Source organism: Lepidochelys kempii, chromosome 1 (assembly GCF_965140265.1).
Source record: "Lepidochelys kempii isolate rLepKem1 chromosome 1, rLepKem1.hap2, whole genome shotgun sequence".
Lineage (NCBI taxonomy): Eukaryota > Metazoa > Chordata > Testudines > Cheloniidae > Lepidochelys > Lepidochelys kempii.
In genome coordinates this window covers 154,271,458-154,297,976 of record NC_133256.1, presented here as the reverse complement: position 1 = coordinate 154,297,976, position 26,519 = coordinate 154,271,458, and the positions used below count along the sequence as shown (strand labels likewise).

General features: G+C 42.2%; 1 protein-coding gene across 1 annotated transcript; it reads left to right on the top strand.

Annotated features, from left to right (window-relative positions):
* Nucleotides 1-12,122: 12,122 nt before the first annotated feature.
* Nucleotides 12,123-25,970, top strand: FUNDC1 (FUN14 domain containing 1). Its single transcript, XM_073358928.1, has 5 exons — nucleotides 12,123-12,467; nucleotides 13,937-14,093; nucleotides 15,879-15,954; nucleotides 23,264-23,392; nucleotides 25,309-25,970. The coding sequence occupies exons 1-5, from the start codon at nucleotides 12,437-12,439 to the stop codon at nucleotides 25,384-25,386; spliced, it is 471 nt and encodes a 156-aa protein (XP_073215029.1). The 5' UTR covers nucleotides 12,123-12,436; the 3' UTR covers nucleotides 25,387-25,970.
* Nucleotides 25,971-26,519: the final 549 nt, after the last annotated feature.

Here is a 26,519-nt window from a genome sequence, read left to right as displayed (position 1 = left end):
ATAAATAGTATGCGTGAGTGATTTATTATCATTGCTTCTCTACATAAGTAACTATCTACATTCTGTTTACAAGCGAGAGTGAGAGCGAGAGCGGTCTCCTCTTATACCCATGACTCTAGTACCTGAAAATTTCAGGGTCAGAGATAGCTCCCACATACTTAAAGGCCAAACACACCAAGGGAATAGGATATTTGAGCTTCAGGGATAAAATTAAAGAGGACTGTAGTGCGGTGACAATTCACTGGTGTGGCGCCTCCTGCTGGTCATCTTGGGAATTAGCTCGATTCCAGCCCGGAGCGCCGTCTGCGGGCAGTCTCTTGCCTGCCTCAGACCCCGTGTCCCTTCCGCACCCCAGTGCCCCTTTGCCTCAGGGTTCTGCCCCAGCAGTACCTCCACAGTCTGGGTCTCCCCTCCCAGGGGAACCCCCAAACCTCTAAACCCACCTTGCCTCAGCTGCTACTGTCAGTCATCATCTAGCCCCCGCTCACTGGGGCAGACTGCAGTCTGTACTAGCCACTCATCATTGGCAAGGGGTTAGGACCTGCTGCCTTTACCTATCCTCAGGCTGCCCCTCTGCAGCCCCAGTACCTTTTGTAACCTTCAACAAGGCCTGCAGTCTGGGGGTTTACCAGGCTGGAGCTCACCAGTTTCCTTTGCCCTTCCCCAGCACTGCTCCACTTCAGGTACCTCCCTCTCAAGCAGCTAGCCCTTCCCACTCCAGGGCTAGAGTGAGACTCCCCCAGCTTCTGGCTCACAGCCCTCTTATCAGGGCCAACTGGGCCCTAATTGAGCTGGCCACACCTGTGGTCAGCCACTCCCTCAGTTTCTCTCAATCCCTGTTCGCCAGGAGTGGGGCAGCCGCCCCATTACAAGGATATATACTGCCACAAAAATAATATTGTGTATGTTTCTTCAGGGCTAAGACTTCTCTCAGTGGCCCCTCTGTAATGATGTAGTACATTTACAATTACTTTTTAAGACCTATCCAATAGCCAATTATTAATCCATTTAATGTGTGCCATGTTAATTTTATATTTTTCCATTTTTTAATCAAGATGTCATACGATGCCAAGTCAAATGCCTTACCAAAGTCTAACTATATTAAGTCTACACTACTACCTTTATCAACCAAACTTGTTACCTCATCAAAAAGAGCTAAAGTTAGTTTGATAAGATCTATTTTTCATAAATTCATGTTAATTTGCATTAATCACATTATCCTCTTTACTTCTATATGAATCAAGTCCCATCTCAGCCACTCCATTATCTTGCCCAGGATGAATGTCAGGCCTGTAATTACTCAGGTCATCTGTTTATCCTTTCTAAAAACTGGAAAAACAAATTGTTACCTGTTTCTTTGCTTTTACATTCTTCAGGGTAAGGACTGTGTCTTCCTCTATGTTTGGAACCCATTTAGAACATGATGAGTGTCAGCACAATCCAGCTAAAATAATAAAAATAAAGCAGACACCAGATCATGGGGGAAAAGATAAAACAAGTTTTATTTTTAAGTCAAACAAAAGCTACAAACTAAGTATGTAGCTGAAACACAAAGCATTACAAAATACATGATTAAAATAAAAGTAAAACCACATTGCACATAGAAGAGAACTCATTTTATTAACCACGAACAAACCTATTTCAACAAGAACACTCACCAACAGCCTCTTGTTTACTTAGATGTTCCCTCACTGTCTGTTTAGACTCTTTGGAGAATGTCCAATGCCTACTCCTTTATTTGTGTACAAAATCTCAGGAAGATTCAAATTGAGCTCAACACTCCAACTTTTACTAAGCTATTCAGTTGTCCAAGAGAATCAGAGAACTCGATCAACTTTTCAGTCTGCTTCCAGCCCCGAATTATGGTGCAGTGATAGCTTTCACTTTCATCTCCAACTGTTACCCCAGAGCTATACATATTCCCAACTTCTTCAAACTTGCACTCCAACACACTTCTTAATAATGACCTCAGCAGTGTTAAGCCAAAATAATTTCCCAGATGCATGGAGCATGTGACAGTCAGGCATACTGATATAAAAGCACGAGGTCACTGTTAAAGTTTTGTATTAGAGTGCAAATTTGACAAAGATGGGGTATATTGCATTTGTATATCAATGGAGATGGAAGTAAAAGCTATCACTGCACCGTAATCATCTTCCTGTTTACCCTTTGGATTGCATTATCAAGAGTGATGGAGGAAGCATGAAGGTGGAAAGGAACGCACAAGTCTTTCCCTTCACTTATTTACCTGCTTTTAAGGTTTTGGGTGGATGAGGTGTGTCCTGCAATAACACTACTGCCCCTAAAAGTAGCTTTGAAACTTGAAAGCAGTTAATGCCTAGATAAATGATGCATGGATGTGATGGGGTGTACAAACCCCACACAAGTCAAGAAAGGGTTAATGGGCTGCTGGGGAGCCCAATCAGCCATGTCCCATGGCACCTGCAGCAGATGTCAGACTTTGAGGGAGGAGCTAAAGAGGGAGAGTTGCTGGCTGGCTGGGAAGGAGAGCAGACCCTCAGCTCTGACTCTCCTTGTGAAGGCAGGCTGTAATACTTTGGTCTAATTCTGGTTGTTGGTGTGATGGACAATGTGTTTGTGACAAACTCCATTTAAGAACCAAACCTCTGCCTTCTGCACTAGCTTCAGATTCTGAACTGATTGAAGGTGTATCTGCATGTAGAGAGCTTTGCAGTAGTCTAATCTCAGTGTTAAAAAGGATGTGAATCATAGCAATTTTTCTGCCTCTGATGGAAATGGATGCAACCCTTTGGCCAGACAGATTCATAGATTCATATATACTAAGGTCAGAAGGGACCATTATGATCATCTAGTCTGACCTCCTGCACAACACAGGCCACAGAATCTCACCCACCCACTCCTGCAATAAACCTCTCACCTATGTCTGAGCTATTGAAGTCCTCAAATCGTGGTTTAAAAGGTTCAAGGGGCAGAGAATCCTCCAGCAAGTGACCCGTGCCCCATGCTACAGAGGAAGGTGAAAAACTTCCATGGCCTCTTCCAATCTGCCCTGGAGGAAAATTCCTTCCTGACTGCAAATATGGCGATCAGCTAAACCCTGAGCATATGGGCAAGATTCACCAGCCAGATACCCAGGAAAGAATTTTCTGTAGTAACTCAGATCCCACCCCATCTAACATCACATCACAGGCCATTGGACCTATTTACCACAAATATTTAAAGATCACTTAATTACCAAAATCATGTTATCCTATCATACCATCTCCTCCATAAACTTATCGAGTTTAATCTTGAAGCCAGATAGGTCTTTTGCCCCCACTGCTTCCCTTGGAAGGCTATTCCAAAACTTCACTCCTCTGATGGTTAGAAACTTTCGTCTAATTTCAAGTCTAAACTTCCCAAAGACCAGTTTATATCCATTTGTTCTTGTGTCCACATTGGTATTGAGCTTAAATAATTCCTCCCCCTCTCCGGTATTTATCCCTCTGATATATTTATAGAAAGCAATCGTATCTCCCCTCAACCTTCTTTTAGTTAGGTTAAACAAGCCAAGCTCCTTGAGTCTCCTTTCATAAGACAGGTTTTCCATTCCTCGGATCATCCTAGTAGCCCTTCTCTGTACCTGTTCCAGTTTGAATTCATCCTTCTTAAACATAGGAGACCAGAACTGCACACAGTATTCCAGGTGAGGTCTCACCAGTGCCTTGTATAACGGTACTAAAACCTCCTTATCTCTACTGGAAATACCTCGCCTGATGCATCCCAAGACCGCATTAGCTTTTTTCACAGCCATATCACATTGGTGGCTCACAGTCATCCTATGATCAACCAATACTCCGAGGTCCTTCTCCTCCTCCGTTACTTCTAATTGATGCGTCCCCAGCTTACAACTAAAATTCTTGTTATTAATCCCTAAATGCATAACCTTACACTTCTCACTATTAAATTTCATCCTATTACTATTACTCCAGTTTACAAGGTCATCCAAATCTTCCTGTATGATTTCCCGGACAGGACACTGCAGCTGCATGCATCTAACAAAGTGGTTTTCAATCTTTTTTCATTTACAGACCCCTAAATATTTTCAAATGGAGATGTGGACCCCTTTGGAGTGGACCCCTATCTTAAACATAGTCTGATGACCCCCAGGGGTCCGCTGACCACAGGTTGAAAACCACTGATCTAACAGCATCCGGGATGTAACAGCATCCTCACATTTTGAACTTGATCAACAAAAAGGGGACACAACTTCTATTAAGGGGAAAATAGGGTAGAGACTATTTATTCTGGTTGACTTCCCCATCCTACGAGCATCATTTTTGTCTGATCCAGATCAAATTTCAGCCAGGAAGCCCTTATTCATGATCCAATCTCTACCAAACTCACCCGCAGAAGTTGGTCCAATAAAAGATATCTCACCCATCTTGTCTCGCTAATATTCTGGTACAGACATAGCTACATGCATGAAACACTGTGTAAGGCATTTGAAAGCATTGGTTGAGATAGATAAAACAGATAGAGTGGGACATCATCAGCATACTGAAAACACCATAACCCTTGTCTGTTTACCAACTGTCCTAACAGCACCATACACACACACACACACACACAGAACAAGAAAGGAAGATAAGATGGAGTCCTGTGAAATCCTACATAAGAGCCCTTGAGACAGAAGAGCAAATACTAACAAAAAACTATCCTCTGGGATCTTTCTCTGAGATAGGAACAAAGCCAATGAAGGGCAGGTACACACATCTACTGCTGCTGGATTCTCAATGAAGTCAACATCTCTTGATCAATGATATTGAAGGCAGCCAATATACTTAACAATATTAGCACAGACACCTGATCTTTACCCAGGACTAGAAGATCACCTACCAAAGGAACCAAAGTCTCTGTGCTGTACGCAGCTCTGTACCTAGATTGACAAGAATCAAGGAGACCTGAGGCATCTACATCATCTGAGATTTCTTGCCACAATCTTCTGAACCACAAATGGAAGATCAGATACTGCATTATAGTTACCCAGATTGTCAGTGTCAAGTTGTAGTATATCAAGGTGATCTGCTTCTTTAAGGGCCAGAGGATCTGGGGTCAGCCAGCCTTATTCTGAGGCACAGCTCTGCTGGAGTTTGATAGTTTGCAAGGGGCTGGGTGAATGCCTGATGAATACCTGTTTCTCATAAAGTATGAAAGACCTCAGTTGAGGGACGGTAGCTCCTGTAGCAGGCCTTGGAGTGGGAGGAAGAGTCCTAAGCAGATGTCCTGTATGAGGACTAAGGAGAAGCTGCCTAGAGCATGGACACTGATAAGGAAACCACTGGGTCAGTATCTGTTGGATTTATGTTGAACTATTTATTTTGAGGTTTTTGCTGGGGATTGCTGGTGCCACCAATAAATAAAGTCTTGAGGAGAAAGGCCTGATCCAGACTCTGGGTGCGGTGTCCATCCTTCCTAGAGTGGGGAGACAGATCAGTAGCCTACAACTGGCTGCTTAGGAAAAGCCTGCACAGCAGCTTTCTCAAGAGCTGCTGGAACCCGCTGTTCCTTAAGAACACATCAGTTTAAAAACTAATCATAAGGATGGTAAACTCTTTCTTCCAACAACATGCTATGTATTAGAAAACAGCTTTTTCCTAATTTAAAATCTAATTTTTGATTACTGGAGGGCAAATACATTCCAAAAAGTCTCTATGTCTGAACAGAAAAAAAAAATCAAAAAGGTCCTGGGCTGTCATAAATAAATCCAATCTTTATCAGGGGGAGTTTTATGGGGCTTAGGTTGGAGTATTGATCAGACAAACCAAAAGCTATAAAGTATGTGCTGAGTTAGGGGACCCATGACACGTGTTCACTCCTGCTCTTAGGTTCTTATGAACTTAAGAAAAGCTGCAGACATTTTGCTCAGTGTGGCATTCTGGATCCCGATTATCAGGTCTTCTGCACAAAGACATTTCTTACTGAAGTCAGTGTAAATTGCATACATACGTGATGCGATAATGAGACCTCTAAATGCTTACTTCATGGGCTAAAGTATTTCTCACTACATAAAAAACTGACATGAAATACAAAGTTGTTTTTTAATTAAAATTGCTATTTCTGAGAAGTGTCTTGTGTAACTGGCAGCACTGGAGACCAAAGTAGGAGTGTAAAAATAAAATAAATAAAAAAGTTGCTACTCTTCTTAATATTTAGATCTAATGTTTCAATTTTTTTGTTTAATCAATATTTAAAAGTTATCATATCTGAACTGTTTTGCTTTCCCAGTGTTTATTTTGCCACAATGCTCCTGATGTTATATTAAAGTCATGCCAACTACTTTCATGTTACCAATACAGAGACCGTCAAAACATGTAATAAAAAAGAAACTTAATGAAAATAATATCAGGTATATCAAGGGCATGCCTTAATTTACCAAATCAACACAAAAAGCTCCCTCTTTTGTGGTGCAGGGGGGAGATAGTTAAAGACAGAGTAATAAGCTTTGCCTCTGAATTTCCTTTTTCTGAATGTTTAAAGAATTGCTGCAGTGAATTTTGCAACGGTAGTGTAAGTATACAAGAATGCAATGTCTATGCTATGTATGGCAATCAACAACGTTATGTTGCCCATTATAAACAGTATTAATTTGTCACTCTCTGATCCATAATGATTCTTAGACCTTACAGGGCACTGTAACAAGGTGCTGGCCAGGAGGTCCTGAGCCAGGCCCCTGTTAGCCCAGCTCCAATTAAGAGGCATCCTAACCATCCCTGCTGGCTGGAGAAGCTAGCTGTCCCCCAGATTTTTGGTTTACAACTGTCTGTAAATAGAAGGTGGTGAGAGCTGACACTGTTAAAAAAAAAAAAAACACTGGTGATTGCACTTGGAGGAGGTCTCTGACTGATTTGTGCGAGGGCAAGCAAAGGCCACGTTACAGGCACTTTTCATCTGTAGTTCTCAAAGAACTTTACAAAGACAGATAAATGTAGTTGTCACGGTTCTCAGGCTAACTGCATCTCTCTCATCTCCCTGGTCTGACTCAGTGGTGGGCAACCTGTGGCCTGCAAGCTGCATGCAGCCCGTCAGGGTAATCCGCTGGCGGGCCACAAGACGATTTGTTTATATTGACCATCCGCAGGCACAGCCTCCCGCAGCTCCCAGTGGCTGCAGTTCGCCGTTCCTGGCCAATGGGAGCTGCGGGAAGCAGTGTGTGCCTGCGGACGGTCAATGTAAACAAACTGTCTTGTGGCCTGACAGGATGCATGTGACTCGTGGGCTGCACTACTCTCACTGCACCCCCCAACACCTCTTGGATCCTCTAGGCATCACCTGTCTCAGAGTGGAAGCATGCAACTCTCCTGCTCTCAGATAAGGCCTTGGGCTGCAGTCCTCTGATACAAACCATGATTACCTCAGCAGGCTTGACTTTTGTTCAGTACCTGTACTTTGTTTCCATCGACAGCTATGAGATAGTTTGGTCACTGGTTACCTGCCTTTTAAAGTAAAGTATTATTTATTTATAACTAAAATATTTCACAGAAAACAGATGTTAAAACAATTAACAGTCCACATGCTTGCCTGTCTTTTCCTAACGCTTACCAATCCCTGGATCTGGGGGAAGGCCCACTTCTTTAGACCTCTTCTACAGTATCTCTCTGTATTAACCTGTCTCCCTGATGATAAATGACCCTCCTCCCGCCCTGAAAAGGGCTTTTAAACTATTTTGGGTTCTCTTGATCTCTTCCTCTCCAGCACTGGCAGAAAAGGTGTGTCACTTTGCTCTGGGGCCTGGAAGTAAGCCATCATTTTGGAATTGCCTCCCCAGTGTTTGTTCAGAGGTTGCTTATCTACAGTTATTGTGTTGCTTCCTTGCTTGTTTTTCCCCACACTCTCTATTAAGCTAGAACAATATATTCATACAGGAGAGTCTTATAACCTAGTATACATTATGGAACCAAGTCACTGAAGTGAAAGTAAAGCTGTTCATAAAATTATTATATCTCAATATTGTTAGATGATTACATAGTAATTCCATGTCCATCATGCTAATTATTCTAATTTTATAGTTAGGAAATTGAGCTATTAAGTAGGGCTGTCAAGCAATTAAAATTAATCACAATTAATCAGGTGATTAAAAAATTGTGATTAATCGCACTGTTAAACAATAGAATACCATTTATTTAAATATTTTGAATGTTTTCTACAATTTCAAATATATTGATTTCAATTACAACACAGAATACAAAGTGTGCAGCGCTCACTTTATATTTATTTTTGATTACAAGTGTTTGCACTGTAAAAAGACAAAAGAAATAGTATTTTTCAATTCACCTAATACAAGTACTGTAATGCAATCTCTTTATCATGAAAGTTGATATACAGAATTATGTACAAAAATACTGCATTCAAAAATAAAACAATGTAAAATTTTAGAGCTTGCAAGTCCACTCAGTCCTACTTCTTGTTCAGCCAATTGCTCAGACAAACAAGTTTGTTTACATTTGCAGGAGATAATGCTGCCCGCTTCTGTTTACAATGTCTCCTGAAAGTGAGAACAGATATTCTCATGGCACTGCTGTAGCCAGCATTGCAAGATATTTACATGCTAGATGTGCATGCTTCAACCACCATTCCAAGGTACATACATCCATGTTGATGACGGTTTCTGCTTGAAAACCATCCAAAGCAGCGTGGACCGATACATATTCATTTTCATTATCTGAGTCAGATGCCATCAGCAAAAGGTTGATTTTCTTTTTTAGTGGTTCAGGTTTTGTAGTTTCCACATCGGAGTGTTGCTCTTTTAAGACTTCTGAAAGCATGAGCCCTTCCTCATCCCTCTCAGGTTTTGGAAGGCACTTCAGATTCTTAAATCTTGGGTCGAGTTCTGTAGCTATCTTTACAAATCTCACATTGGTACCTTCTTTGCATTTTGTCAAATCTGCAGTGAAAGTGTTCTTAAAACGAACAACACGTGCTGGGTCATCATCCAAGACTGCCGACTGCCATAACATGAAATATATGGCAGAATGTGGGTAAAACAGAGCAGGGGACGTACAATTCTCCCCCAAGGAGTTCAGTCACAAATTTAATTAGCGCATTATTTTTTTTAACGAGCATCATCAGCATGTCCTCTGGAATGGTGGCCAAAGCACGAAGGGGCATATGAATGTTTAGCATATCTGGAACTTAAATACCTTGCAATGCTGGCTACAAAAGTGCCACACAAATGCCTGTTCTCACTTTCTGGTGCCATTATAAATAAGAAGAGGGCAGCATTATCTCCTATACATGGAAACAAACTTGTTTGTCTGAGCGATTGGCTGAACAAGAAGTAGGACTGAGTGGACTTGTAGCCTCTGAAGTGTTATATTGTTTTGAGTGCAGTTATGTAACAAAAAAACCCTCTACATTTGTAAGTTGCACTTTCAGGACAAAGAGATTGCACTACAGTGCTTGTATGAGGTGAAATGAACTATACTATTTCTTCTTTTTATCATTTTTACAGTGCAAATATTTGTAATAAAATATACACTTTGATTTTAATTACAACACAGAATACAAGATATATATGAAAATGTGGAAAAACATCCAAAATATTTAATACATTTCTACTGGTATTTTCTTGTTTAACAGTGTGATTAAAACTGTGGTTAATCGCGATTAATTTTTTTGAGTTAATTGCATGAGTTAACTGCGATTGACAGCCCTACTGTTAAGTGATTAGCCCAAGGTCATATCGTGAATCAGTCTCAGAGACATGATTAAAACCAGGGCTCCTGCTCTTAGTTCCAACTTTATCCCCTGGGCCACACTGCCTCCAGCATGAATCCTCCAAATCTAGTAACACCAGAAACAGATGAAAAGTTTGATTTTTGTCTTCCTAGGGTTATTTATCAAAACAGCAACTAACACAATTGTTTTGCTTCTGGAGCTGCTAAGATTGTGTCTGCATCTCTACCTCTTGCATGGACCATGGTGAGCCATTGCACTGTATCATAAAGGCAGTCACCAGCAAATTCATTGTCTCCACTCAAGGGGTATGGGTCTCTATGCCACAGGAGCCCAGACAACTGGGCATGGTACTATCCATAAGTATTGCCAACCTCAAAAGATTAAAAATCGTAAGTCAGATGCTAAAAAATGTTGCCACCCCCCAAAACCATGAGGTTTTTATCAAAAGATATTTTGGTCTGTCTTTTGAGTTTTGAATTTCCCCTGCCCATCCCCATTGTGCAAGTAAGGGTACAATTTAGTGTTTCCCATGCTCCCAAATGTATTGGGGAAAGTGATTTTGGCCCCTGCCACAGGAGCTTCCCCCCACCCGGCCCCATGTCAGTTCAGCCCATCTCCCACACCCCAACAGGCCAACACCACCAACACCCACCCCTTCAATTCAGCTTCACCTCTGTTTCTCCATTCCTAACTCCCAGGTTTGAGGGCTGCAGCAGGATCCCTTTTTCCCAGGCTGGGGTGGACCTCCAGGGGCTGTTCACCCTCCTCTGCCCCTTCCCAGGCTGGGTGCAGCAGAAGAGCTGTCTCATTGCTCATGGGAGGGGAGGGAGCAGAGCTACCCTCACCTACTGTAATCTTTCTGCTCCCTCCTCTCCAGTGAGAATGGCTTGCTTGGCCTTACAGAGGGGAGGCAGAGCACTCTGCCTGCAGCAGCTCTGATTGGTTGCTCTGCCCCAGGAGGCTGGCAGGCTGGACAACCAGCCAAGCAGATGGGTTTTCACCCAGGCAGGGCTCAAACTTGCTAAAGACTGTGCTGGAACTTCTGGCATCTTTGCCCCAGCCAAAATCCTGTCACCTGTGGAAAAAACTGGGAGAGTTGGCAATGCTGGGGAGTTTGATTGGGCCTTGTTGCTGCCAGAATCCAACTTTGGAAATTTTATCCTGGGCTCTGGTGATGAGGCAATTTCATCTTAATAAAAAAAAAAAAATTGTACGGTGTAAAGCTTGAAAGCGTGATCACGGTCACCTTAGATCAGCGAGTCCCAAACTATTTACTACCTTGATCCATCAACTGCATTTTGTCTTTTTTTTTAGATTACTCACCTCAATTTCATTCAGGGGAGAGGCCAAAATCATAGGCCCACCCTCTTTCTCCTCCCCTACCTCCTCCTTCTTGCCCTACCCAGGGGGCTGCCCGCCTGATCACCTAGGCAGGCACCCTCCAGCCTAGCCCTGCAAATCCCAACTTGGTGCCAGCTGATTCTCCACCACCAGGGCCCCCCCTCTGCTGTGAGCCCGTGACCCACCCTGCCTAGGGTGACCAGGTGCTGGTCAAAAGGCCGTTAAAAGTCCGGTCAGTGGTGCTGCTGGGCTAAGGCAGGGTAGTCGCTACCTGTTCTGGCAACGCGCTGCGCCGTGGAAGCGGCCAGCAGGGCCGGCTCCATGGCAGGGGGTCCACAGGGCTCCACGCGCTGCCCCCACCACAAGCATCGGCTCTGCCCTTCCATTGACCGAGAACCGGCCATTGGGGCATGGGAAGTGCCTGCGGCCAAAACAGCACACGGAGCTTCCTGCCCCCTCCCCACTGCCCCGGCCGAGGACCTGGACTTGCAGCTGGCCGCTTCCAGGGCTCAGCGTGGTGCCAGGACAGGCATGGCGCCTGCCTTAGCCCCCACCCCCCGCTGCACTGCTGACAGGGAGCCACCCGAGATAAGCTCACGTCCCAACCCCCAGCCCTGACCCCCCTCCTGCCCCCTGAACCCCTCATTTCCGGCCCCACCCCCGAGCCCACGCCCCCCACTTAGAGCCCTTGCCCCCACCCGCCCCGCCCCCTGAACCCTTTATCCCCAGCCCCACCCCGGTGAAAGCGAGGGAGGGCGGGGGAATGTCGTGAGCGGGGTCGGGGCCCCCGGAAAGGGGCGGGACAGGGCTGTTCGGTTTCGCCGGGTTAGAAAGTTGGCACCCCGCCCTGCCGCCTCCCTGTGGGACCGGCTGCCCCGAGGGAGCAAACGCCCGCGGGCGCGCCCGAGGCAGCCCGAGCGTGCCGCGGCGCGTGACATGGCTCGGGAGGGGGGGCCGGGCCCGCCCCCAGCGCTTGTGAGTGCCTGGGGCTGGCCGCGCGGGGACATGGCGGCTGGGAGGGACCCCCCGCAGCTGTTGGCATCCCTGCTGGGGGGGGGGGAAGGGCGCGAGAGGGCTCGTAACTGGGCGCAGCGCTGTCGGCCCCCGCGCAGGGCGGGGCTCGCAAGGCGCCCACAGCCGGGAACTCCCCTCACAGCCGCAGCGGCGCACAGGACCAGCCAGCAGAACTACAATCCCCACAACCCCCCGGGGCAGAGGTGGCGGTGACGCCACCCCGCACCCCTCCGGCCGGCGGCGAGGCCCGGCGCCGCTATTCGTAGAGCGGTCTGCGTTGGCCTCGCGCTCAGCCGAGCGGAGCGGCGGGAGCATAGAGCGCGGCGTCTGGCGGCGCAGAGCGGCGCCGCTCCGCTCCAGCCCCCAGTAAACAGTCGCTAACATGGCGGCTCGGAGGCCTCGCTCCGCCTCGGGTGAGTGAGTCTCCCGGGGGCGCGGCGCGGCCCGGTCCCCTCGCGGGGAGACTCGTTCCCGCCTCAGCCGGGCCCCCTAGTGGGAGCTTCTCTGCCCCGAGCGCCCCCGTGCCCCGGCCGGGGCGGGGCTTGGCGGGGGCGGCCCCTGGTGGCTGCAGGGCGGGGGCGGGTTGGGAGGAAGCGCCCGGCTCGGGGGATGCGCTGCTGCCGCCGCGTCCTGCCGGGAAGTGGCTGCCCCTGGGGTGGAAGCTGCCGGGCGGGGCTCGGGGCCGGGACTCCTGGGTTCCGTCCTTGCTGCGACAACGGAGTCGCTCGCGAGGTCCCTGGGGCTCAGTGTGCGGCCCCCGTCGCTTCCTCGTCTGTGGGATGGGATTCAGAGTAACAGCCGTGTTAGTCTGTATTCGCAAAAAGAAAAGAAAAGGAGTACTTTTGTGGCACCTTAGAGACTAACCAATTTATTAGAGCATAAGCTTTCGTGAGCTACAGCTCACTTCATCGGATGGGATGGGAGCAGCCCTTAGGTCCCCTGCAGCCCGGCTGCTTGGGAGGATCAGGGCTGCAGGGCATGACGGTGTTTAATGCAAGGTCAGATCTTCAGATAAAGTGTGCCACCGAAATGTCAAGTATTCAACAAATGCCCCCGGAAATCCTAGCACAGTCAAGAAAGGAGAGGAATGAATAGACTTGCCATTTAGGGCCTTATTCAAAGCCATTAAAGACAAGAGGTTAAATTTACAAGGTACTTTGCAGTGTTGGGGCGAGGGTGAAATAATTTCCATAGCTTGCTTCCTTTCCCTTTAGGCTTGTCTAAACACAACTGTGGTACAACTTTTAGCTGATATAGTTCTCTCTAGTGTGGACACAGTTATACCGATGTAAAGGTGCTTTATATTGGTGAAGGTGTTCCTGAACAAGAAGGGAAGTAAACTATACACATTTATACAGGTACAGTTGTATCCACAGCAGGGGGTGTAAAACTATAGCTATTTGGGTTAAAAATGATCACACCCCTAACCATCATAATACTAGTACAAAAACTGTGTAGACCAGGCCTAAGACAAATAATCCTTATTTGATGTTTCTGTCCCCTCTGTAATAAACAAGTGGACAGTTTGTAGTTGCAGCTACTTACTACTAGTGACCTGGTAACAGGAAAGTTCAGTGCTAGCTTGTTGGGGCTGCTGTTTCTGTTGTTTGAGTCACTTGCCCTCCATTTTAAGTATTCAAGACCATTAAGTATTGATTGCAACTGATAATAATGTGATAATACCATAGTTTTATGTGTGTATCTTCTTAATTTACCAGCCTGTTGACCTGTATTTACCTCAAAATTTTAAAAAGATGGCTGAGACTTTTGTACTGAACTACTTACAGTTGAGAAGCTCAGAACTAATGCTTTTATAACTTGCTTTGAACACTCACTAAAAGGAGAATCACCTATGTTATTTTTTATTTTTATTTTTTTAAAGAGCACGACAGTGATGATGATTCGTATGAAGTATTGGATTTAACAGACTACGCAAGGCGTCACCATTGGTGGAATCGTGTGTTTGGCCGAAATTCTGGACCAATTGTAGAAAAGTATTCTGTAGCCACTCAGATTGTAATGGGCGGAGTGACTGGTTGGTGAGAGAGGATCACTTTTGATTATCGTGCCATGCATTTGACTGTTCTTAAATTCTTGACTGTTCTGTATCATTCGAAGTGATAAACTGTTTGAGCTTGCATGGTTTCCTAATTAATAACTGTAAATTCAAGAGATAAGGAAAGAACTTGCCAGTTATTGCAAAAGAGCTTTGAAGAAGTGACAGAACTCTTAAGATCATTTCTTTAACAAACAAATGGGAAATTACTGTATATAATGCTAGTGTTACTAATGAGTAGCATATTTTATTTGTTATAATACAGACATGAGGCCTGTTTGTTTTGTTACTGTGAATAAGACTTGCATGTAAAACAGGTCAGAAGAAATGTGGGGCAGACTTAGTCAAGGGCCCCAAATACATTTTTTTTTTTTAGGTGAAGATGTTCTTTTGTTTAAAACAAAAGCCACTTGAAATTGAACAACTTCTATGCAGTTTTTACAGATAGTGAAATGTGAAGTTGTGTTATATCACCTCAGCTAAAAAAGACATTTTATCTGAGTATTCTGTTTTAAAAAAAAGTTTACAACCATAAGTACAAAGTATTAACTTAAGTTCTAATGTTAAAACATTAATATTATATGACAACACTTTTTAAGTTAATGAAAACAGATATTTTTGGATTTAAACAATGCTATTATGTTTAAAATGCAAATACACGGGAACCTGAAAGTAAAATGGGCTAAATGAAAGTGAAATGAATCTCTATTGTACAAGCTGAGTGCAGTGTAAAAACAAACAAAAGAGCATAAATGGTGAAAAGACCATTATTATTTTAAAATTGTTTAAATAATATGAGGTGTTTAATAATAGAGTTGGGGAATTAGTAGTTTCAATATGATTTTTAACCTGTCTGTGTCTCCCTACAGTTTTTATAAATAATAGATAAATGTACAATAGCCTTTGGAGTTTTTAGAACAAAGTGTAATGGGAGTTTAGTGCCAAAATCATGAAAAGTGCCAAATTGAGGAATCTAGAAATGGAAGTATCTTTTCTATAAAACAGGTGCAGTTTGTGGAGTGACAGTGAAACCTGTTTATAACAGCCCTACAAAAATACCTCAGTCCCGGCACACACAGGCCAGCGCTAGAACTGACAAGGTGGTAGACTCATCTCAGAGTGTGCCAACAAGAATGTTAAATAGAAAGGAAGCTTTTCTCCACTCGAAAATAGACTAGGACCTTGTCCACATGCAATTTTTGTGCTGATTTAATTATTTTGTTGGGGTGTGTGTGTGGTGGTCTTGTTTTTTTACTGAAATAGTTAAATCGGTATAGCCCCTACTGTGGATGCAGTTATATTGGTACAAAAGTCCCTTTAACCAGTATAGCTTATTTCTCCTTCCCTACCAGAATAGATATATCTATAAAAGCACCTTTATTCTGATATAATTGTTGGCACTAAGGGGGTTGTAATGTTTTAACTGATTGTACCAGTTAAAGTGATGCAATTTAATTAAATTATTTTGTGTAGACAAGGCCTGAAGCTACCAACTCAATTTCCAGAGAACATCAAATAACCATTAGTTGATAACGCCCTTTCTGATCTAGACTTATGCTTCATCTAAGTCACTGAAAAGTGTTTGTATTACATAAATCTATAATTTCTCATAAATTGCAGGCTACAGAGTAAGAAATAGGAAAGTGAAACTCTGTCATTTTAGCAATCCAAAATTTTAGTAGGGTTTAATATGAAAATTCTGAAAAGTGGCACTGTGGGCCAGACAAACTTAACTTTATTGGAATGTTGTTTTTTTGGGTCTTCTAAGGTGTGCAGGATTTTTGTTCCAGAAAGTTGGAAAACTTGCAGCAACTGCAGTAGGTGGTGGATTTCTTCTACTTCAGGTATATAGAATTTCATATTTTAATATTTAGGGAATGTTTTATATTTGAATTATATGGAAAAAACTCAGCAACTGGCTTATACTTGGGTTGGGAAGGGGAAGGTGAGTTCCATATCTATTTCTTATATTAGCCTTAGCACTTAATAGAAAAATACCAGCACAGCAGCAGTATATTTTTACTTAGTTTTACATTCAGTTTTTAAAAGCTATTGATCAGAAATGTTATAACAAAAAGGAATAATCAAATATTTTAAAATAAAAATAGTTTCAAGTGAGCTGAAAGAATGAAAACCGTAATGCAGAAATTGAAATACTATTTTTGAGTTGATCTTGCCAGACTTAGCAAATTGATTATAAAATTACCACTGCAGAGATCAAGGAATGTAAGCAATCTTTATTTTCTGTTAACGGGGATGGAATCTCAAAGGTACCTGAGTGAATTAGACTCCTTTGACAATCATAGTCTAGGTGTCTAGTTTATTATTATTGTAATGTTGAAGACGTAAAAAACTGATACAAATAATTGCATTAGGAGTTCTTAATATAAGAATAACTGTGGACAGGTTGCCTCCTCCAGCATTTATTTGAGACTCCTTCCACATTTTGTTTCCTTTTCTTCATCTGCTGCTAGCTCAGCTCTCTGGCCTACTTTTGAGAGTAGCCTTTCCCTTAGCACTAGTGTTGCTAGTTATATTACCTTTTCCTCAGCAGCAGCTTCCTCTGACCTCTCCCGGCTCCACAGCTTTCTCCCTGCCCAACTGTTCTCACCTCCTCAGCTCTACTGTAGGGCAGATTAATAGGTTTTTGAGGACAAAATAATAATTTTATCACCTAGTCTGACCTCCTGCATTATATCCAATGATTTGGGATTGAGCAAGAACATACATTTTAGAAAGACCTCAAATTTTGATTTAAAGACTTTGAGTGGTGGAAAATCTACCACATGCTTTGGAAAGCTGTTCCAGTGGTTAATTATGGTCACTGTCCCGCCCCATCTCAGAATGACATGTGGCCTAATCCATTTTCTCCAGGTCACTTCAGAGGAAGTGAACTGAGAGCCTAGTAATGAACCAGTAGGTTCATTCAAAATTTATACCCACCATTTTAAAGACTGGACAGTCTTCTCACTAACAGAGTCCTTGAAGTTTCTGAAAAACCTCTCCCACTTTTCTTTTATTTATTAGTATGGGACCTGTAAGTGCTGCTCCTTAATTAGCCAAAATGTTGTTGTGCTGTGAGGTCACTTCCATCCACTAGCAACTTTTACTTTTTACTTGATTCCCCTAGATCCTTGTTAAGTGTTGTGGTGTTCTCACACATAGGTACTTGTTAGTTTATATGTGTTCCAAAAATGGTGTGGGTTTTCAGCAGGTCTGAGAAATGTTTCTATCTGATCCATTTTAGCACCAGTGGGGACAACACTGAAATGGGTCAAACTGAAACGGTTCTGATAGTTTTCCCAAAAATGTCTCTCTCGCTACTGATGACCTTTTGAAATATCTAAGACTGACTGTTGCTGTGAGTTGTGCCCATGTATCCCAAGGGCGTTGCTTCCGAAATGGTTTAGAATAACCCAAATATGGAGATGGTGCACAGTCAATCTGACTAGCATGGATACACTGAATTCTTTGCCTTAAACCAGTGCCGTACACCTCTGGATCAGTTGGGAATGATTCAATTCTTTGTGTAGGCACAACCTGTGGGGTTTAGGAGTGCTCATTGTACTTAAATATTTAAATTCCATTTATCCAGAAGAGCATGGGTTTGGGTTTCAGAACTGGCTTTTCCTGCTTAGCAGTACAACATTCTACCACTTGGCTAGCCTTATCAATTTGTGTCTCACAAATTTTGAATTAAAAAAAGAAACAAAAAGCTTGTAAATCACTAAAGAGCCTATATACAAATGGGGAAAACAGGTTTGCTGCACAGTAACTCCCCACTTAACGTCCTCTCGCCTAACGTTGTTTCAGTGTTATGTCCCTGCTCCATTACAGAACATGCCCATTTAAAGTTGTGCAGTGCTCTCCTATCATGTCGTTTGGCCTCTTGCTTTGTTCACAGCTGGCAACCCCCCTATTAGCTGCCCTACGCCCTCCCACCCACTGGCGGACCTCGCGGATCAGGGCCTTCCCCCTACTCCTCCTGCCCAAGGCAATCAGCTGTCTTGCAGCATTCAGGAGGCTGAGGGGAGGAGCAAGGACGCAGTGCGCAGCCTCCCCCATTCCTCCCCAGCCTCCTGAATGCCGCAAACCAGCTGATTGCTGCTGGGAGGAGGGGGGAGGAGCGAGGACACTGCTTGCGGAGTAAAGGGGGAGGAGGTGGAGAAGAGGCGGGTTAAGGGTGGAGGATTGGGCGAAGGGGTGGAGGTTAAGTGAGAGGACATTAAGTGGGGAGTTACTGTATTAAATTGCTTGTGTAAAATGTATATAATGCCTTTTGTCTGGCAAAAAAAAATTCCCTGGAACCTAATCCCCTTATTTACATTAATTCGTATGGGGAAATTGGATTCACTTAACATCGTTTCACTTAGTCGCATTTTTCAGGAACATAACTACAATGTTAAGTGAGGACTTATTGTATCCATTTATGTATATCTTGATTTTTGTGTGTGTGTTGGCCTTTCCTGTGGAAAATATCTGATAAGGAAATTTATGAGGGGAGGGTTGGACAGGGTAGAACTATTATACTTCAGTTGTACATTTAGGTTCAGTTGTCTCCATCTTTGATTCAGATCAGATTCTGCTAGAAGTAAATGTCTTAGTCATTTAATTCTAGGTACTTTGCATATTAAAGATTAGTCATAAATTGAATGGTGGTCTAATTACGTTTCTAGTCTTTAAGTATTTTCATTTAAAAATCCTCTGTAAATACACAGTGTAAATTCACTTTAATTCAGGAATATATGCTGAATGCATTCATCGAACAGGTTCAAGGGTTTTCAGCAGGTGACTAGAAATTAACTTTTTTTTCAAGTTTCCTTGAAGTTTCAAGTTTTGTTAATGCAAAATGTTGAGAAGTTACAGGTATCAGTGGAATCCACTGGAACAAGAAGGGGTCCTGTTTTTTGGGTAGGGTACTCAAGTAGAGTCCTATTTGTTTAGTTTTTGAGATTCGAGAAAAACCTAACTTTTCTTTTAGTGTATATTAAATTGATTTCAAGGGATCTAGTTGGAAATGAAAAACAAAATATATTACGTGGTTTGTCGCAGGTAGCAGATAGTAAGTCAAATTCTGAAAACAGGCTAGTTCAATTAGCAACATTACAACTGATCCTATTAAAAAGTAGTCTTGTAGCGTGGGGGAGAGAGAAGGAAAAGAATCCGTTAAGGAATAGGCATGGCTTTTATAAGTAAAGACCTTATTATCCTCATCAAATATCATGGAAGTTGGATATTTTGAACAATTTAATATGATTAATTGTGTATTATTTTTTGTAGAAAGAGTAAATTCTCCTAATGTGCCTGATACAAGGCCAGTTCAAGTCCACTATAATATATAGGCACTGGAAAAATAAAAGCAACTAATAAAAAATTCATTTCTCATAACAAACAGTATCAAACTTAACATCTTTCCTTTTATAGCAGGGGTGGGCAAACTTTTTGGCCCGAGGGATACATCGGGGTTGCGAAATGGTATGGAGGCCAGTAGGGAAGGCTGTGCCTCCCCAAACAGCCTGGCCCCATCCCCTCCCACTTCCCGCCCCCTCCTGGGACCCCCCGCGCCCCTAACCGGCCCCCCCCGGGACCCCACACCCTATCCAAAACCCCCTGCCCCATGTCCCCTGACTGCCCCGACACCCTATCCACACCCCCACCCCCTGACAGCCCCACAGGGACCCCTGACCCATCCATCCCTCCCCCACTCCTTGTCCCCTGACCGCCCCCTTCCAGGACCCCCGTCCCTAACTGCCCCCCCCCCAGGACCCCATCCCCTATCCAACCCCCATGCTGCCTGTCCCCCCCCAGGACTCCTCCCATCCAACCTCCCCTGTTCCCTGTCTCCTGACCGTGCACCCCCCCCCCCCACCTCCATCCCATCCAACCGCGCCCCCCCCCCCCCTTACCCTTACCATGCCACTCAGAGCGGCAGGACAGGCTTATTTGAAAGCCTGGGAGGTGGGTGGGCACAAGCTGCGCAGCTCGCACAGTGGCATGGCTGCAGGGGTTGGGGGACAGCGGGTGAGAGGCTGGGGACTAGCCTCCCTGGCCAGGAGCTCAGGGGCTTGGCAGGACGGTCCCGTGGGCCGTAATTTGCCCACCCCTGTTTTATAGCCTTTAGATTAACTGGTTCCTTATAGTAGGGAGAACTATGGAGAAACATGCCAAATCCTTAAAATGTGGTTCCCCTCTGAAAAGTGACTTTGGGTTAGGTTTTTTTGTTTGTTTATTTTGGGGTTTTTTTTAAAGCACTTTGTCACTTGAAAGATCTGTTTCTTGAGACAGAGTGCTGGGAGCTAGTAAGTGAGCCAACACTCTGATCACTTAGGCATCAATCAGCTAATTGGCTGATCAGGCCAATTTGTCCACTAATAGAGGGGTGTAAGGAGGACATAGGAAGGAACTATAGAAAGGGAGTAACTAGGACTAGCTGAGCCCAATGTGTGCCAAGATCTCAAAGAAGGGAGACCTCTGATCAGCCAATTTGTCCACTAATAGAGGGGTGTAAGGAGGACATAGGAAGGAACTATAGAAAGGGAGTAACTAGGACTAGCTGAGCCCAATGTGTGCCAAGATCTCAAAGAAGGGAGACCTCTGTTTTTTCCTGGCCCTGCAGGAAAGGGCTAAAGGTAGAGAATCACTGTATATAAAATATTGCTACATGGGACTGTAGTGGTGATGGAAATGTAAATAAATCATGCAAAGTTGCCACCTAGCAGTGAGAGTCTGAGAGGTTCCTGGGGCATCTGAGGATGTTGATGGAGCATGCCCCTTTACTTCTGTATATTAGTCATATCTGTTCAGTTCAGTGGCAAAATGTTTTTACTGCTCTTTGCTCTTGTTAGACTAAGGTCTGTGTCTGAGTCAATCTTTTGTTAGCCGTTATTTAATCATAAGTTTTATCTGTAGTAATTTATTTATTATTTCTTTTCCATATTTGGACTCATTCCATTTAAAACACCATTGATGGGTTCATGTTTTCACTCAAATGATTCTGTAACAAATGGAACCTTTGAAAACCATACAAGGTGCAAAAATAACACTAGGATTTAGCTGGCCTACTCTGGTCTACGTACTTCACTGAGGTTCTGTGGTAGCTATGATATTGCGGCATGATGCATGCTGGGACATCTCAATGAAGTTAGGAGAGGGCAAAATGCTACGGGGGGATAAAAAGGTGAGGGTTTCTCAAATTCTTGTGTTGAATATCCGACTTCACAGTTTTGTGCACCGTTTGAGAGGGGCATTCAACAGAACTGCCAAAGCAAATAGAATTTTATATTGGAAATTTGCCTTTAAGCAAATGCATTAGGTCTGACAAGTTTTAGTAGAAATATTTTGGGTCAGATCCTTAGCGTGTGTAAACTAGTGATTTTTTTTAATGGCACTATCTGAGGATCTAATCCCTAGAGTTTAAGTCTTCAAAAGGAAGATTTACCTTCTCTGTTTCTTTTAGTTCATTTGTTAACTCCTGTATGATAAAAATTAGTGTTTTAAACACCTTGTTAAAGTATACACGTGTGGTAGGTAATGCTGCCTGTTTAAGTATCAGATTTATGAATCTGGAACAGGGTAAACTTTAAGCATTTTCTGTTGTAAAACTAACTGAATGCTATTTAATGGTAACAAGCACTTCCTCATGTTGGTTGGTTTAATGTGAGTGAAACTTCCTGTTGGAGAAGCTGGTTCTTTAGTCCGCTCTTCCTATTCCATCTGCTTCTGCATTTTCTTTATTGTGTTCCATAACAAAGGTGTTCACAGCCCATGCGAGTAACTGCAGCAAGGTAATCTAGCTAAGAAGATTCTTTTGAGTTAATGACTTCAGCAGAACCCAGTGACTTCAAATTAAAATGTGGTGTTTAAGTTCAAGACATCATGGAGGAGTTATTCCTGGCCCCATACTTAAGATTGTGAACAGGGTTCCATCGTATGACTTTCTCACTAGATGAATCTCAGATTTTGAGTTCATATTAAAAACAAAACTTACCCATAAAGTTTATGGATAATATATATAATTAATGGATATATAGACTGATTTACCCAACGTTTAAAAGACAGTTGCAGATCTTTGTAGCCTTGATTTTCCTTTCTTGATTAATTGTGGTGTTTTCCAATTAAGAGGAATTATTTGTAGTAAGTCATTGTCCACAATGTGTTCTCCACTCTTACAAGAAAATGCAGTCTCTGCCCTAAAAATTTTGCAATCTATGGCCCTCATCCTACAGCCACTTAAATGTACATTACTTTACTCATGTGAGTAGTCCCATCGACTTCAGTGGGACTATTTGTGTGTGTCAAGTTACACAGCTGCGTAAGTGTTTACAGTTCAGTGCCTAATAACAAAAATATGGGGGAAAGGGATAAATCATTCATAGTAAAAAATGTGGGATTTTTTTTTTGGCTGTTTGAGGATTGTTTTTTAAAGTTAGGGTGAACTTGTCTGCAACTGCTCCTCTATTTGCCCATAATTAGTTGCCTAATATCTTGTTGGCATTATGGTAGAAGTGGTTCATGTTATTCACTGATACTTGTACCATTTATTTGGGGCTTAGTGATGTGGAGAGGGCTAGAATCCTATAGTATTAGGTTCTTATTATGCTGAACAATTTATAACACTAAAGACAAGAGGATAGTTCTCTCTATTTCTGTGTGAGGTTTAGATAACAGATTCTCTGAGCGCCCTGTCCTAAATTAAAATTTCAACAGGGATGCTGAAAGAAACTAAAATGAAACAAAGCTGCCTTTTAGTCCTTTGATAAAAGTGCTTTCAGTTTCTGTTTTGCAGCAAGTAAAGCAGTAATAAATATTGAGTATATAAATTGACCTATATAAATTAACCTGTAAATTAATCTCAAGCATAGTATAAAATAAAAAGTAGAAAAGGAAGGAAAGAAATGAGAATCTATTGAACCTTGCCAGTTCTTTTTCAAAGTATATTTTTGATTTATTACAGAAATAATTTCTGGCATGTTAAAACACAATATCTGTAGCATCTGTAATTAAAGGACCTGAACTTCTATGGTTGTCTTTCTCTAGAAAAAGCAAACCCAAAACAGTTTTTAAAATTGGGTAGACACAAACATCGTGTGATTTGACTCTTTGGATGTTGGTTAGTGTAATTATTCTTACTTAATACTTTTTTAATTGCCCTAGATTGCCAGTCATAGTGGGTATGTGCAAGTTGACTGGAAGAGAGTTGAAAAAGATGTAAACAAAGCAAAAAGGCAGATAAAAAAACGTGCAAACAGGGCAGCACCTGAAATCAGCACCCTCATTGAAGAGGTAAGATGTTTTTAAAAAATAAATTGTTCTGAACTGTGTGCTGTTTCATTTCGGTTAAGATTACATTGATTGAGGTTTCTGGCCTTCCACTGATCATAGTTATGCCTGATAACTAAAATTCTAGGCAGCATTTGAAAACTTGTGCGAGCATAGTCCCGCTTCTTCAGGAAGACTTACACAATCTTATCAACAGAACATAGTTCTATGTTTTAATAAATGTTAGCAGTCCTGCAGGACAGCCCAGTACCTATTTGTTATATTAATGGTCACTTCCAGGTGAGATTTTTTGTTCTCATGCCAGACCATAACAATTACTTCTTGCCTTATGCTGATCAGGCTTCAGGGCTTGTCTTCATAAAATAGAGAGGTACAACAGCCATGTGCCAGTTCTGGGAATTTGCATCCTACTGTAAGGCCAATTAACATCCCAGTATATTGGTTGCTTATCACTTTACTTGAGTAAAATAAAGTTGCTTTTTGGTGGTGGTGTTGCAGCTCAAAATTATGATTTTGAAAAAAATTACCCTTTCCCCCTTTTTGAATGAAGTAAAAGCATTTTGGAGCTGGTATTGAATCCTTAGGTGTTTGTAATCTTTGAGCTTCTTGTCACATCTGGATAACGGACTGGTGGTGCAAACATCCATCTACAAGGCTTTACTGTCCCCTGCTATACTCTCAACCAAATAAATGCAGAGAATCTCTAATTGCTGGTGGAGTACTGTACTAAAAGTAATTAACCCCTAAGTGTTTTCATATTGACTTTAAAATGAGGAATAAGTTTGCCTATGTACAAGTAATGGGAATTATGCTTTAGATTGCATGAAGTTGTCCACCTCGTTCCTTGAACCAGTTTAGCGAGTGTCCCTCTCCAAAACGTGTCTGTGGTGTGCATAATATTGATGCACTCAAGAGGAATTACCAACATTTTTCTAATATAGCTGAGGCCCATTTAGTTTTAGGAATAGCTTCTCATTCGAGGACTTCCCTTTACCAACAGAATATTAGAAAAAGTGAGTCTTTTTTGCCTGGAGATGTATGGGCTTTTTCTGACTACTTGTCTTGAAGTCTGACGTTTGTTATGCTGCAGAGAATCATAGCAATGCCCACACTGGTGTCTCTGTAGTTAAAGATGTTGGTATCTCCAACATAACCTATATAAAATTATACCTTCATTTCCAAATTGTTTTTATAATTTTAATTCCAGTCTGAAACTTGGTATACAGCTCTCTAAATCAGATGTAATTTAATCAGTCTCTTTTGACAGGCTGAGGGGTGGACCCCGGAGGAATTGAAAATAGTGTTCAAATGACTTTGATTTTAAAATTGTACACTACTCTGTTGCCTGAAATATCTAATGTTGTTGGTTTACAAAATGCCGATTACATCATAGTAAAGATGTAAATCACATTTATTTTGCATACCTGTCATAACCCACAGATTATATTGTGTTACTACTTGTATCCAAACATCTGTTGATATAGTACGATGCTTTCCTCTGGTATATGATTTACAGCATTAAAGATTACAAAAGTGTGGATCAGAAAGAAGTGACCTTGAGATTATAATTAATCTAATTATAATTAATTCCCTGTGTCTGGTTAAAACAGAAATGAGTTTAGTGGTGTTACCCTAGCTCTCACATTTTTACAAAGGAAGTGTACAGTGCAGAGTTTCTGCACAGAAGAAGGCCAGTATTGGCATAAGAGCCATGCTACAAGTCAAGAATGAAGTGTGATGTTAAAGTCTGCAGAGTCAGCGTGCACTATACCTGACTCCAGCATGTGCTATATCTGCTAAACTAACAGGTTTTGAAAAATAGTAAAAACCTCTGTTCTTATTTAATCATAAAAATACTAAATGTTCCCATTAGGTGTAATGGTTTTACACAGATCACTAAAAACTATTTTCTTTTTCAGTCAACAGAATTTATCAAACAGAATATAGTAGTATCCAGTGGATTTGTTGGAGGCTTTTTGTTAGGACTTGCATCTTAAGGACCTGAATTTGTCTTCCTGATGGCATCAACCACAACAAAGAACAGTAGTAGTGATTAGTGCACTGTCTTAAAGCAAAGCAGTGTGGGTCACTGATCACTCCAGAGCAAGGAGAATGGACTAGCCAGACAAACTGGAAGCTTTTATGTTTTAGGCTTTTGCCTTCTGACGCTTGGCATAAGATTTGCTGAAAAACTGCAGTGTGCTCATAATAGCATTTTTTGGACAAAACTGGTTAATTTTCATCATGACTTTTTTATTCTGTGACCATTCAGAAAATAGCATTTTCAAAATGTAATTTGTGGGATATCGCTATGCTACGGTAATGTAAGAAGGAAAGCTCCATTTTCAATCTGAATGTTTTCCAGATAAATGTTGCTTTATCTTTATTTAAAAGGTATTGTCCTTCATGCTGTAGTAAATAGTGCCAATTACTAATAATGTATACAATATGTAGCTTCAGCTGGAGGGCTGACAATCTTCCTTAGAAATCACTGCAATAATCTATAAACCTGTAATAACTTTTTACAGAAGTATTAAGTAACAAAGAATCATGATCATATTAAAGGTGAAAATCAAACCTTGATGGGGGTCTTTTTGTACTTTATTCTATAAACTTCCCACATCTTTTAACATTCAGGGATATGGCGCAGGTATTTGCATACAAATTACTGTATTGTACAAACAGTACACACATTATTTCATCAAATGCATATCATTCATAAACTTGCAGATAGTTACAATTGAAATACACGTATTTATTATGTAAATATGTACTCTTTAAACCTTTGACACTTAAAATTACATTTTTATATTTTGTAATCCAGGGAGAACAGCTCATTTAATCCACCTGTTGGAAATCTCAAGTGTTGAGGTTTCCGTTTAACATTGAAAATGTTTAGTTGAACTTTAAAGCATGTCATACAGTGTAATTTGAGTAATCCAAAAGCACTTGCCACAGTCAGTTTCAGTAGGCAATAATTATTCACTTCACTTCCATGTTAACCCCTGGAACTAAACAAAGCTTATATTGCTGGTGTGTTCTATCTGAGGTTTTTAGTAGAAGGCGAGTCACTTACTTTGATTTGTAGAAATGTACTCATCCAATATTAAGTAATCAAAAACTATAAATT